The 14,034-nt window shown below is 30.9% G+C and overlaps 1 protein-coding gene across 1 annotated transcript; it reads left to right on the plus strand.

The window, feature by feature from the left end:
- Positions 1 to 9,139: 9,139 nt before the first annotated feature.
- Positions 9,140 to 12,292, plus strand: LOC119672422 (mitogen-activated protein kinase kinase kinase 7-like). Its single transcript, XM_038083470.1, has 8 exons — positions 9,140 to 9,641; positions 9,733 to 9,843; positions 9,904 to 10,092; positions 10,356 to 10,535; positions 11,312 to 11,447; positions 11,522 to 11,703; positions 11,769 to 12,176; positions 12,242 to 12,292. Exons 1-8 carry the CDS (start codon positions 9,456 to 9,458, stop codon positions 12,290 to 12,292), a joined length of 1,443 nt encoding a protein of 480 aa, XP_037939398.1. The 5' UTR covers positions 9,140 to 9,455.
- Positions 12,293 to 14,034: the final 1,742 nt, after the last annotated feature.

Consider the following 14,034-nt stretch of genomic DNA (forward strand, 5'->3'; position numbering starts at 1 on the left):
AATTAGAATTAAAATTTCAATTGCCATTGTGAAACATATGGAATTAATGTAAAGTCCTTAATGTACTCCAATTCGACTGCATTACCAACAACAAACCGACTACGACTACAACGCAGTAAAGAGCAAAAAACATCCTTACATCCATCCTTGTTTGGATTGCTCACACGGGAGCTGTAACCGCTTTTTATGGTTTGTTTTCATTGATAAATTTTTTTTTGGTATTACAAAAAATGGATAGCGAATTCAGCAGTCAATTTGCAAAATAAAAAATATATATCGCAGGGATATAAACAGAAAAAAACATGAAATTTATTTACTGAAACATAAAACAACAGCGAACATTTAACTGACATGAGAGCGATTTTACGCGATTTGCACAGGATTTTTGAATATCCACAGCTTGTTATTGTAATTTTGGCGAATTATTGAGGGGTGAGCAAGAGCAAGGGCGAGAACCACCCCCACCCCCACCACTAAACATTAAACCGAAATTCGCGCATAAATATGCAAAAGATAACAAATAACCATCGTAATAGATCCTTCGGTTTTTCAACGCAATTGATTGGTATCATTGGCGAAACTAAGAAATTCATTGCATTATTGTTAAATAAGAATGAACACGTGGACTTACCACCGAGTAAGAGTATCCAGCCTCGGAACTAATGTCACACAAATTATTGGTCGTGATGCAGAGGGGGAATAAAGGAAATAACAACTCACAGTCAAATAAATTTCACTAAAAAGGTAGCAAGTGCGTCCGTGCAGTGAATACAAAATTATTTCACTTTTAACTATTCGCCAATTTATTGAGTATGTGTATCCTTGGAGTCTCACAGACACACACTCGCACTTCTCCGGTCCTTGTTATAGAATGTTGCCTTTCTGTAACCAACATAAAGTTTACATTATAAAAAACGATAGGAATAAAAAACTAACAAAGCCAAAGGACATCATTACCAGAATCAATTTCACTGCTTGGCATCAGTATGGTTTTTTACTGCAGTAATAACCAAAATAACAACAACAACAGTAAAGTCTATAAATGTTAATATAGCCCATAAAAATTTGACCGTTGTCGTTTCTAATCTTATCGCTTTGGGGGCATTTGATACGATATTTATGATAATACCAATAGGAACAGTGGATCATATTACTTTTTAGTTAAGAAAACTTAGACAATGTTTGGAAATTTTAGAATGTAAGAGAGGGACTAAAAAATGTTCTTTAATCTATCGCATGAGAAAGCTCAACCGCATAATTTAATTTAGGTTGCGTCTCCTTGTCTAGAAAATATTGAGACACCGTACCAAATATTTGTCTCTTAAATTCCAAAAGAATGGTCCGAAATGGAGAAAATAGCAAGATAAGTAATTTACTGATCACTCCTTATTACTCCTTATAAAATGTAAATCTATTATCAGTTTAGTCTAGAAGATAGTGTCCTTCATAAACTTCTGTTCTGTTATGGACATATATAGATAGATATAGATTTAAGCCAATAATAATAATTCATAACGTTTTGTAAATTTATATACATACTTAATAAACTTAACGAGTATAAGTTGTCTATAACCTATATTTCAATTAATGGAAATTTGCATACAGTTATTGACATATCTTCATATCCATCTACACAGCAGAAATAAGGGCAATCTTTCTTACCCGAATAAGTTAATTTGAGGAGATGTTACATATATGTTCCATATATTATTGTATTTGAATATATCGAAAGACTTTTCCGTGTATACTAATTTATCTGTTTTTGCGACCACATCCGTTTTATATCAGTCTTATATTATTGTAAATCTAACAACCGCTTTAAGTTTTATTGTAGCAAAAATATTTAAAATTTAAATTCCGAGATCCCAGATTAGTGACTCTTCACCTAGTAGAAACAAGATATATGCTGTCTCCTGCTCCATGTAAAAAAATCAATCATCATACTGCAATCATCTGTAACCTGTAATCTGTTCAATCTGTATTTTTCTATATAATATATTTAGTAGGAGTTTCCATCTTAATTCTACATATTTAGTAGGAGTTTCCATCTTATCTGAAGCTAGTCTATTAAATAGTATTTGAGTTCACAGTGGTCTGAAATCAGTTCAGTGTAAATTTTTATATTTTTTCTACATAGACTTTAACAATCTATTTGTTTAAAATGGAATAGTTTTTTTCCCTATTATATATCCTTTAAATTTTCTAGGAGTCAGTAAGTACATCTTTTTTTATTCGAGATTTGAATTGATTTTATTGTTAACTCTGGAGAATTGATTAGAGCCTACAAAGATATTACATGTGCTTTTTCGGACTAACCAGAATGATCTTTTATTACCTTCATATCCCTCATGACCTGTAACAGAGTAACGGAGTTCTTCCTGGTTCTTCCAGATCTATTTTGACAGAATGGAAAATGCCGTCAAAGTTTTTGTTATTACTTAACTTAACTGTCTAAGATATCGTAAGTATGGCTAAGTATGTTGCCAGAAATAATTTCATATTTTTTTAAATTAAGAAGTTCTTCTTCTTTACATGTTGCCTTCATTCCACTGTAACTTAAGCTATTAATTTCTTAAAGTTCAAAATTGAGTTTCCCATACAAGTATTTGCTGTTTACAGCATACGTGGCCACCATAACGCACAATCTCATCTGCGAGCAATAAAAAAGGATATTGTCTGAGTAACCAAAAAATCGACCAACATCATCATCAGCATCATTATTGATAGAACAAGAAAATGGACATTGGAATTCGAGTGGCCCATTCAATTAAGCATGAAAAAAAGTGAAATAAAATAAGCAAAATTTATAAAAAAGGAAGAAGAAAACCTATAAAAAAGGACACTCACCACTTAAGAAGCTCCAATAAAAATCAGCAGAAAAAAACTGAAAACACGCATCACTTGTCACACATCCTTATGTATGGCGTTTACAGGATGCTCGTATCATCATGTCCTGGCATTGTTATTGAGGTGTAATACAATTTCGTGCTATGATACCCAAGGATGCTCGGCTTGTGTGCGATTTTATACACTTTGTTGTTATATTGGCGCGCAACGATTATCGTCCGCAGGACACGCTTCACTGGCGCTGCCCGTCCTGGCCAAGTGAATTTACTTAATAAAAAAGAGGAAATTTTCGCAGAGTGGACAACTGTCCACAATTGGGCACATATGGCGGTAAAAGTTGACACTGCTTTTTTACGAGTACAAGAATTTTTATTTCCATTTTTATTGTATTTTTAACTTTAGTACATTTGTTGCGTGAGTGTGACATTAAGTCGCAATTGAGCCAATTTGTGAGTCCTGTAAAGGACATTAAAATTGCAGAATGAAATTGCAAAAGTTGTTTAGCAATTATTGTTTGTTGTTATGTGAATGATATTTTAGTGTGAATCTAACTGCAATACATGGACAACTGAGAAACGACAGAGGTGGGTAAGTATCCGTTTTATAATAAATGATATCACAACAGACAGGAAGTAGTGGATTTCTTAAATCGATTTGAATAAACAAAAAATATAATTAAAATAATAAAATCATTTATGTTACCTGTGGTTAAGTCCGTTTTGAAACTATGGAGTCATGCTGGAACTTTAGGTCACTTATATGAAAATGCATTTTCCTTTCTCTCTTTTCAATACTGCTAAAATAAGTGGGTGTGTATATTGGAAAGAAGTAAACCCCACTCAATCAATTGGGAAGTCTTTTAAATTTCAAATCCTTCTAAGTTGGGGACAGAATGAATTTGACTATTTGAATTATATGTAGACTTAAGGTAATGTGGAGAACAGCAAACCCATATGCTTGTATCTGAATCAAGCTTAATCTAAACTGCAACATAACAGGTATTCTAATATATATTTCACGCGTACACCAGTTAACTCTATTTTTTTTCCTCTCTCCCCTGATTACCGGAATGAAGTTTTCACAATGCTGTGAAAATTTTCTCCATTCATTCCTAAGAGGTGGTTTAGTGGGTTCAAATCCCACACGGTGGCTTTCCATGCTTCCACCTACTGTCAAAAACAAAAGCTAACTTGATGTAGTTACTAGGAACTGTATTACCTATGAAACTAAGCATGAAATGGACCTATTATAAATATGCTATATAAAATTATATTTTCAAATGAATTTAAGTTTGGATTTCTATAAACCTAAATATGACCAATGTTTAGGTATCACTTCCTCTTACACAAACGAATGTAATTGGACCATATACTTAAATATACTTGAAACTGGATATCCATAAACCTAAATATGACCAATGTTCAGGTATCTCTTCCTCGTACACAAACGAATATAATCGAACCATATACTTAAAATTACTTGAATCTGGATATCCATCAACCTAAATATGACCAATGTTCAGGTATCTCTTCCTCGTACACAAACGAATATAATCGGACCATATACGTAAATATACTTGAATCTGTATATCTCTAAACCTATATATGACCAATGTTCACGTATCTCTTCCTCGTACACAAACGAATATAATCGGGCCATATACTTAAATCTGGATCTCTTTTTCATATACCAGCGTATATAATCTGCAGAAGTTGTGACATGCAGGCATCTGTAACCTGGAAACGAGTACATTACTACTAAGTAGAGTCCATGTCTCCATGCCTCTGTTTTCATAAAACTATTAGCTCAAAGTATTCGCATAAAATCATTTAAATTTAATCTCGAATCAGTGAACACAGTCTCTTAAAAACTTTAAGAACTAACTAGGGACTAAAAAGGTCACTGAAAAGATAAGGGCTAAAAAACCTTGATGATGTTTACCATAAAGAACACTTAAGAAAGCAAACAGGACGCATTTTTTTTATTTACGATTTTAAAATATTCAATTAATTCCGCATATAAGAGAAACTATTTATGTTAAGCTTTAAGTATCTCAAAAATATTTGAATTTCCACTCATCAAAAAAGGGAACACTGCCCTCATATTCGTAAACTTTTACTTCGCCCATACTACACTGAACTCCATTACCACCACTACCTGGTCAATTCGGAAACATTTGAAAGGATTTGATACTTTCAACACAAAAAAAAACATAAAAAGGATGAAATATCCAACAAACTTTTTTAAATTTCAAATAATTTCAAATCCCTTTGCATGTCATTATAAAATATGTTAATGTGCGAGTATGTATATTGGGGTACTGTCTATGAACATTTCTTTGTCCTTCCAACCGTGTCTGGGTGTATTTGTTTGGTTGTACAGGCGTGTATCTATCAACACAGTTAGGCAAATGTAACAAAGCACAGTCTTTCCTTTCATCTTACTTACGCACATATCTACGGTACTGCACATTTGTAATGTATCTCAGGATATTTTACAAGGACCCACATTTAAAATAATATATAAAATTTAGTTGGGAGCTGCAGTAAATTCTCCAACTCCGGCGCTAAGTTTTTCATGTAAACTTTACAGAAATAAATCTAAACTCTTCCGCATTCGTTACTGATGAAAGCTTGTCAACACATTCGGTCATTTGGCAAGCGGACGACAACTGTTGTGCCATACTGGCAGAGCTCGTATCCTTTAAGTTGCACGGGTAGAGAACACTATTTTGCATTTCCCCGTACCCACATGCATTATACATGAGCAAAGTGCGTCAGTAGTCAGTACTTTCGGATTTCCGTTTCTTATTTCTACAATTTCCTGGAAGCAGCATGAGCAACAGTAGCACTTCAAGGATTTGCTAAAAATATAATACAAATAAATAAATAAACTAAAATAAAAAAGTGAATGCATTTTTTTATAAGGTTTTTTTTATTAAAGTACTTTAAGTATTTATTTTATTATACTATATTTTGAGTTATCTAATAGCTTTTAAAAAAAATAGTTTCTATATAGCTTATAGTTTATAAATAACTTATTTTTCGGGTTAAAAGTACCTGCGATAAAATAAACGCGCTGTTAGTAAATCACATTCAAAGAAATTGCAAAATACTTCCTCGAGAAATATATATTCCAATATGCTTCTTTGTAGCGCTTTGGCGTTTTTTTTTTTTTGTGGAAATGAAAGACAGTTTTCGTACATCGAGCTTCGAGAATAATCCCAAGCCTTTCAAGTAGTCATAAACTGTTGAATTTGATAAATTTAACCACAATCCAATCTCACGTGTTGTTATTCGCCGGTTCGTATCAACTAAAACCTTTATCGCGTCTTTATCAGCTTCAACCGGCCTTCCCGAACGTGGTCCATCTTCGACATTAAAATTGCCGGATCGAAATTTAGCGAACCAATTCTGGCACTAGCGTACTGTCAACACACCTTCTCCATACACATCGGTCAATTTCTTTCTGGCTTGAACAGCATTTTTACCCTTTCTGTAGTAAAATAGTAAGATATGTTTGCCTATCGTTCTCTATATTTCAAAGGGCACCGACCAAAAACTACTGCGTAGAATTAATTGGAATTTTTCACCCACAAGCCTTGCTAAATGAGCTCTCAGAGCACATAAAAATTATACGACTTAAGTGTGAAGTTAGGTGCAAAAAAATTACAATTACATCCTCTGTCGGAACTATTATAAATATGGTTCAATTGCTCCATTACTGATACTACAGAAGTAGAAATATGCACTATATGTATGTTTCATATATTATAAAAACGTTAAATATGAAATTATTGAATTTATAATTCTCAACCTGTTCAATTTTTCTGAACTATAAATTCTTATCATTTATGTCCTGAAATTGAGAATGTTTTTAATAGAAAATTTGAGGTCCAGGCACAAATTGTAGGCAATGTTAAAATTTATTTATACACCAAATTTAAATTTATTAAATAAATTTAAAATAATTTTTTGAAACTCACGCTATGAAGTCTCTAAATGAAATCGGTAATAGTTCCAATAGTTTCTTATACCTATAACTATTGTAATATATAGTAATAATATAAAATAAACGTTGGCACCCGATGTGTGTGTGTAAAAAAACTCTTATAACCCTATTTCTAACTAAATTTTGAGTCTCTTGATAGTAATACTTAAAAAAACATAGTTCTCTCATCATTATTTAATTTTTTTTTTTTTTGTGTTTTAATCCTCCACACTTTTTCATTTATCCGGATCCATTATAAGTTAAAGGATGTAGGAAACGGTGTATATATATTATTAATGCATATACATTAAATTATTTTTTTTTATTTACATTATTTGCATTTATTTTATGTGAAAATAAATTTAAAAGTATTTATTTAAATTTGTTTTTTTTTTTGTATTTCTTGTTAACGCGCCTCCGGCTTACATGGAAAAGGATGCGTTCGCTTAGAGAACTTCTCTTTTCAATCACAAAATAGAGACCAAAAGTTTGGAAAAGTTTTTTTTTTGTGTTGTAAAATAAAATATAAAAAACTACGAAAACTAAACTTAAAACTAAAAGTTTTGTCCATTTTAAGCCAAAAATGTTTTATTGAAATAAAATACCAAATGCCAAGGGCTAAAAAAATTTTAAAAGGATTTTCAATAACATATGCAAAAAATTGCAAGGAGCAGGAGCTTAAATATTATAAGATACATCCTTTAGAGAGCAAAATATATAGGAAATGAAAAAGACAAGATTGTCAATATAGTTGAACCAATATGAATATTTTAGATGGTTTAAATATTTTATATAAAAATTATTCTACATTTATAATGCATCAAAGAAGGAGTGAACGATATTTAACCATTTTAATACTATTCTTTTTACTCTTTCATATTTAATTTTAAACAATAATCAAAATATAAATAAGGCAAAGTCTTAGAACTATGGATATCCCTAACTATGCGATAAAATTACTATTTTCACTGGAAATATAGATATTCATTTAATCTATTTAACATCGATGACATATAGGGCGGTGGTTTTCTAAAAATATGTCCGAAGTTTGATTTTACAATGAACAAGAGACTCATAGCTTTATGTTCCCATTCTTTCGTATTAGGAGCCATGGGATTATGACCATACTCTATAGTATTATGACAAGATTTAGGCATTGGATTTCAATCACAAGATTTAGGCATTAGATTTTGATCACAAGATTTAGGCATTAATAAGAACAGACTGTTTTATGTAACAATTTAAATTAGCTTCTCGATTTTAAAGCAACGATCCACTACCACTTTACTGCCACGCTTTCTGGTTACACCCAATTCTTTATGCTAAGAAAAATCTGTACTCTTATATGCTTTGGATTCTTGGTCGATAAACTAAAAAAGCAATAAGATAATAAATAAAGGTTGCAACTGAATCTCTGAATCAATCTTTAATTCCTCGAGAAATATATTTTTATGACATGCTCTGGTTTATAAACCAAAAATAGCACCTACCTGGAACTTATTCAGCAATGAACTCCACATTTATTCAATTGCTCTTCTTCGAAATGACTTTCTTATATTGATTGGCATACCGCCCGATATAGTCTCCACACATGCCTAGAAGATAGAATGGATTTACAGTTCATTTTTCTAAAAAAGTAAACTATATAGTATATAGTATATGTTTTGGAAGGTTTTAATGGCACAAATTGGAAAGTATCTAAACAGTAGGATTTCACAATTTTGTTATTTGCACAGTGAGTAAAACTTAAGCAAGGAAATTGGCGGAGAATGTAAAGATCCCAACTTAATAATATCAATTCTCAATAGCAATACCGCACCTGTTAAACTTTCTCACGTGATTAGTAAGATATTGGATCCTCAGTGGAATAGATCATCTCGATTTCTTAAGCTTATGCTTTTCTCTATGGACGCTAAGGACATAAGGATCATCTCGATTTCTTAAGCTTGTGCTTTTCTCTATGGACGCTAAGGACATGCTTATATATTATATTAAAGTGAATTATTGTTATATTTAATTATTAGGTGAATTCCCTAAATTATAGACAATTGACAAAATGAAAATGGTAGGCAGATATTAAAATAATTATATGATTATTGAGAGTAGCTATAAATGTTTCTATTTATATTAATAACTCGTTCCCTACATTATTTAAAAAAACATTTCATTAAATTATTTAATTTATGAAATTTTTATTTAGACTTCCACATTTTCTTTATTCTCTTCCGCTTATCACGGACACCAACCATTAAACCATTGCACCATTATTGTCAATCGTTGGCAACGCTACGCGCAGCTGACAATTGCAAAATGTCAAAAAAAAATATTGACATTTGCGTACATCAGATTTTTATCAGTAAGTTTTGTGAAAATATAAATTTCGCAAATATTGAGATATAATTACTAAATAAACTATTGCGCCGCAGTAAGATTCTATTAGTTTAATTCTAATAGTGTACACTAATTTTATTCAACAAAATGCAACACAAGTACAACAACAAAGTGGACATTTGATATTCACAGCAGGCAACAAATTTGCTAGCCAATAAAGGCTCTAAACAGAAGAGATAATCAAATTAACAAAAAAAGGCAAATATTTGAAAAATAAAGTAAAGGGAATGTGTTCTGCGAGAATGTCACATTCTAGCCAGGAAAACACAAAAGAAAGTAGTAATAGTGATGTACAAGCATTTCGAATGCCTTTTATGCCTTCGGGACACATCGAAACGCCAGACACGCCGTGCTCAGGCGATTACTTATCTATGCAGCCTTTTATAGATTTTGAAGAAATTGCTATTAAAGAGGTTGGTTTTGGTATAGTTGATATGTTTACTGTTTTAACAGATATAAGCTTTGTTTACAAATTATATAATTGTTAAATTTCGTTCCATATAGAAATGTGGTCATGGTTCCTACGGTGTTGTGTACAAAGCTGTTTGGCGTGATCGTTATGTGGCTGTGAAGGAATTTGTTGCTACCGCTGAACAAACAGCTATAGAAAGAGAAGCAAGTTTTTTAATAATAAATTTAGAACAAAAATATTCTTACTTGATTTTTGTTTGGCAGGTCAAGCAACTATCCAGAGTATGTCATGATAATATAATAAGCTTATATGGCATATCTGCTCATAACCAATCCAAATACCTAGTTATGGAATATGCTGAAGGTGGTTGCCTGTATAACTTTCTGCACGGCAAAGTTAAACCACATTATCAGCCTGCTCACGCCATCAGTTGGGCATTACAATGTGCTAAGGTAGGATAAATCTACAAAATAAACATAAATAAATTGCTTGAAACACACAATAATATAATACAGTAAAAAAATGTATATAATAGTAACATAAATAGTTATGATCTCATATGCCTAGACTATGCTTTGACAGAGCATTGTGTCTTTGTAGATTATTCTAGATAATGTATTATATAAATAAATAATAAATTATAGCTGTATAAGATTATATGTTAACTAAACACTTTAAACTAATTTTAATTAATTTTATTTTTATTTTTATTAAGGGTGTTGCTTATCTACATGCCATGCAACCAAATCCTTTGATACACCGCGACTTAAAGCCCTTAAATTTGTTATTAACTGATAAAGGTAGACATTTGAAAATATGTGATTTCGGTACAGTGGCAGATAAATCAACTATGATGACTAATAACAGGGGCAGCGCCGCTTGGATGGCACCTGAAGTGAGTATAAATAAATTTAATGGATTAAATATGGCTAAATGAACTTTTAGTATCTAAAATTTAGTTCAACGGTGCGATTCATTCTGACAACACATTATCTCATATTAAAGAAACCAATCGTCTTCATTAATCATAAAACCAATCATAAAAACTTTACAACGTCCTTTACATTTAAATAATCCAAAGAGATTATCTTAAAATTATAATCTTAGATTCAGATAATAAATTCTTTATCTAGAGTTCATATTTGATTATCAAAACTTAAAATTATCTGTTATATATAGTATAATACTTATAAAATACTTATAGCTCCAGGACTTTTTTGTGAAAATCTTTACTTAATATTCTGAATTAAATTATAATCTTTTACTGAATGGATAACGAAACTTCTCTCTAGATTATTTTGGATTTAATGGTACTTAATTTAAATGACTCAATACCCAATTTTTTAAGATAATATGTCGTTAAACCTAACAGCTGTAATAAAATCAAAGCTATATCAATTATTATACCACATAATCTCATATTAAGACAACTCTCCTCTCCCAATCTGAAAAGCATTAAGATACTTTAAACAATTTTAGAACCTACTTAAAACTTAATTTCAAACTTTTAGAAGTATTTTTGGAAAGGAATCTGTTTTCATCGCTAACCGTTAACTGATACACTAACTTCTTAATTTTCACAATTATTCAATAGCGTTAAAATTATTGGTTAAAAATTACTTTAAAATTACAATAATTTCTCTTTTACTTATGAAATTTATATACTTACAGGTTTTTGAAGGTTCCAAATATACTGAAAAATGTGATACATTTAGTTGGGGCATTGTTTTATGGGAGGTTCTGTCAAGGAAACAACCCTTTAGTGAAATTGATAACTCCCTCACTATAATGTGGAAAATACACAAAGGTATATATTTATTCTTCTTATGGTAAATGATTTATATCCATACTCATATATTCTCTTGTATTTTTTCTTTAAAGGTGAACGTCCGGAAATCAATAAAGACTGGCCATCAATTATACAAAATCTAATGGCTTCTTGTTGGAAAACAAAACCAGATCATCGTCCTTCTATGCAAAATGTTGTTAGCGAAATGTCATTTCTATCAACTTCATATAGCGGAGCCGACGAGCCTTTGGAATATGAATTTAAAGATCAACAAGTCTGTTAACAATTGTATTTTTAAATTTTTTCAACATTTATTTATATATATCTATTATTGAATAGATATTTCGCACAGATAGTTACGCAGACACCGATGACTGTGATGATAATACACCTTTAGATTTTAGCATTTATACCTCATCAAGCAACAATAATTCTTCTACCCAAGTAACACCCACCAATACCACTAGCCATTCAAATTCTTCATCTGCTTCGACACCTACTAATGTCGCCGCAACCGTAGAATTATTTAATCAGCATGCAAATATGGCAACACCGTCCATTACAACAACACGTTGGGATGTTATAAAAGAAGAACCAGAGACCACAACTTATGATATAAACGACTCAGCGGATGTATTTAATTTGACTCCATCAGCAGCAAGCGCTAAACGGTTTGAAACAATTCGTAATGACATGACACAGTCGGCAAGTGTACCTATGCCACCACTTTCACTGGAAATAGATCCGGTAGGTTATTAAGAATATGTTTTGTTTTTAACGAAAATAATTAATTTTTATATATAATGTTACAGCATGCTTGGGATCTAAGTAGCAATAATAGTAACAATTCATGTGGTAAGTGAAATTTTAAATGCATATAACAAAAAAAGTTATACCCTTTACTTATTGAACCGCAATACTTTACTTTTATATGAATTTCGTATAAAAAAAATTGCACTTAATCGAGTTAATTACAATAGTGTGAACATAGCTATACATACATATGTTGCTAATTTAGAAATACTACAATATTCACAAATAACAGATTACTAATTTACAAATCCCCATAATATTAGACTTCATAAGTTCAATATACAATATTCTGAGATTACTGTATGTGCAATTCCAGAAAGATATATAGACAGTAGGACTGTACTTTGTTCATCTTAACAGAAAACAAAATCAACTCTACCTGATTTGTCGAACTTTTTAACAAACGATGGGAAGACTCAACAATATGCAGGCATCTGTTTGCACTTTAGTCATGCTCCAATAAAAGGAAATCCAACTCTCTCATTGAGATGCCCCGTAGAGATATCAGTCTTGTAGTAAGCTTACTTACAGGTCACTGCAAATCTCCCTTTTAATCATATTTGCCGCAGTTGTGGAGAGAACTATGAAACTGCCTCCCATCTGCTGTGTTTCTGTCCAGTACATGCGCGGCACCGATTTACCATTTTAGGGGCTTTCTTTTTTGAGAAACTAGGCGAACTGCAAGACTTCCGCTTAAATAGCATTTTAAACTTTGGCAAAAGTTCTAAGTGGTTCTAATCCTTGAGTTTTTAGTATTACGGTAACACAATGGGCCTAAATGTATCCCTTGGGATCGCCAGTATAATCTAGTCTAACCTAACTTTTACCTCTACAAGCCCTGGCATACATTTTGTATGAGTTTAAAAAAACAACTACAAGACACAGAAAAACATTTTATTTTCCAGTTTTTAAAAATAAAACGCCCAACGTGTCAATTATATTTTGTTTTTAAAAATAATAGTTATTCTTAAAGTGAAAATAATAATTATTTGTCGGTTTGAAAATAAAATGCAGTGTGTATGAGTTATTTGTGCATTAGAAAGCAAAAGACACATAATAATAATTATTTTTGAAAAATAAAATATAAAGCAAATTTAATAATTCTTTTTTGAGTTTTATTTTAAAGTGCGAATAATAAGACTCATTAGTTGATTTTTATATTTTTAATAATAACTATTACGATCCTTAATTATTATACGAAATACACATTTTCCTTTTAGAAATTGGCATATTGGTTATAGTTTAAAATTAAAAATAATTATTAAAAATTATTGCGAACCGAATAATTCCTTTTTTTTTGTTGGAATTATGAATATATGTGATGAAATTCTAAAAATAAATTCTAAAATAAGTTCTAAAAATAAATTTTTTTTCTAATCAACTCGTTATTTTTTTAAGTAATTAAGTGGTTTCAATGGTTCTCACTATTTTGTGTTATATATCTCTGTTAATACTGACTGATCCTTCCTATATTTTTAAGTAATTAGAGATTTTTAATACTATGTCTGCAGCTTCCACTTTTTTGTGATATAGATCTCTGTTAACCCCTTTAAGAGATTATACATTTTTTAATTATACCAGTTGAGAGTTATATCTAACTTTTCAGTATTTTTATAATTTTTTTTATTAATTTCAATATCTGTGTTGGCACCTAATAGATGTTAAGTCTATTCACTATAAGTACATACTATGGATTTAATTTTGCGCTGACTTTGAAAAGGTTTATAGTAAGATCGTTTAAAACCTTTGGACGTAGTATTTAGTAGTGCTTTTCAAGATCATTTAAGTTATT

This window comes from Teleopsis dalmanni, chromosome 1 (assembly GCF_002237135.1).
Source record: "Teleopsis dalmanni isolate 2A chromosome 1, ASM223713v2, whole genome shotgun sequence".
NCBI lineage: Eukaryota > Metazoa > Arthropoda > Insecta > Diptera > Diopsidae > Teleopsis > Teleopsis dalmanni.

Excerpts from the sequence above, each read along its gene's own strand:
- LOC119672422 (XM_038083470.1), top strand. The coding sequence starts at position 9,456 with ATGTGTTCTGCGAGAATGTCACATTCTAGCCAGGAAAACACAAAAGAA. Across the intron at positions 10,093-10,355 it reads GGGCATTACAATGTGCTAAG|GGTGTTGCTTATCTACATGC; the intron begins GTAGGATAAATC and ends ATTTTTATTAAG. Across the intron at positions 12,177-12,241 it reads TTTCACTGGAAATAGATCCG|CATGCTTGGGATCTAAGTAG; the intron begins GTAGGTTATTAA and ends ATAATGTTACAG.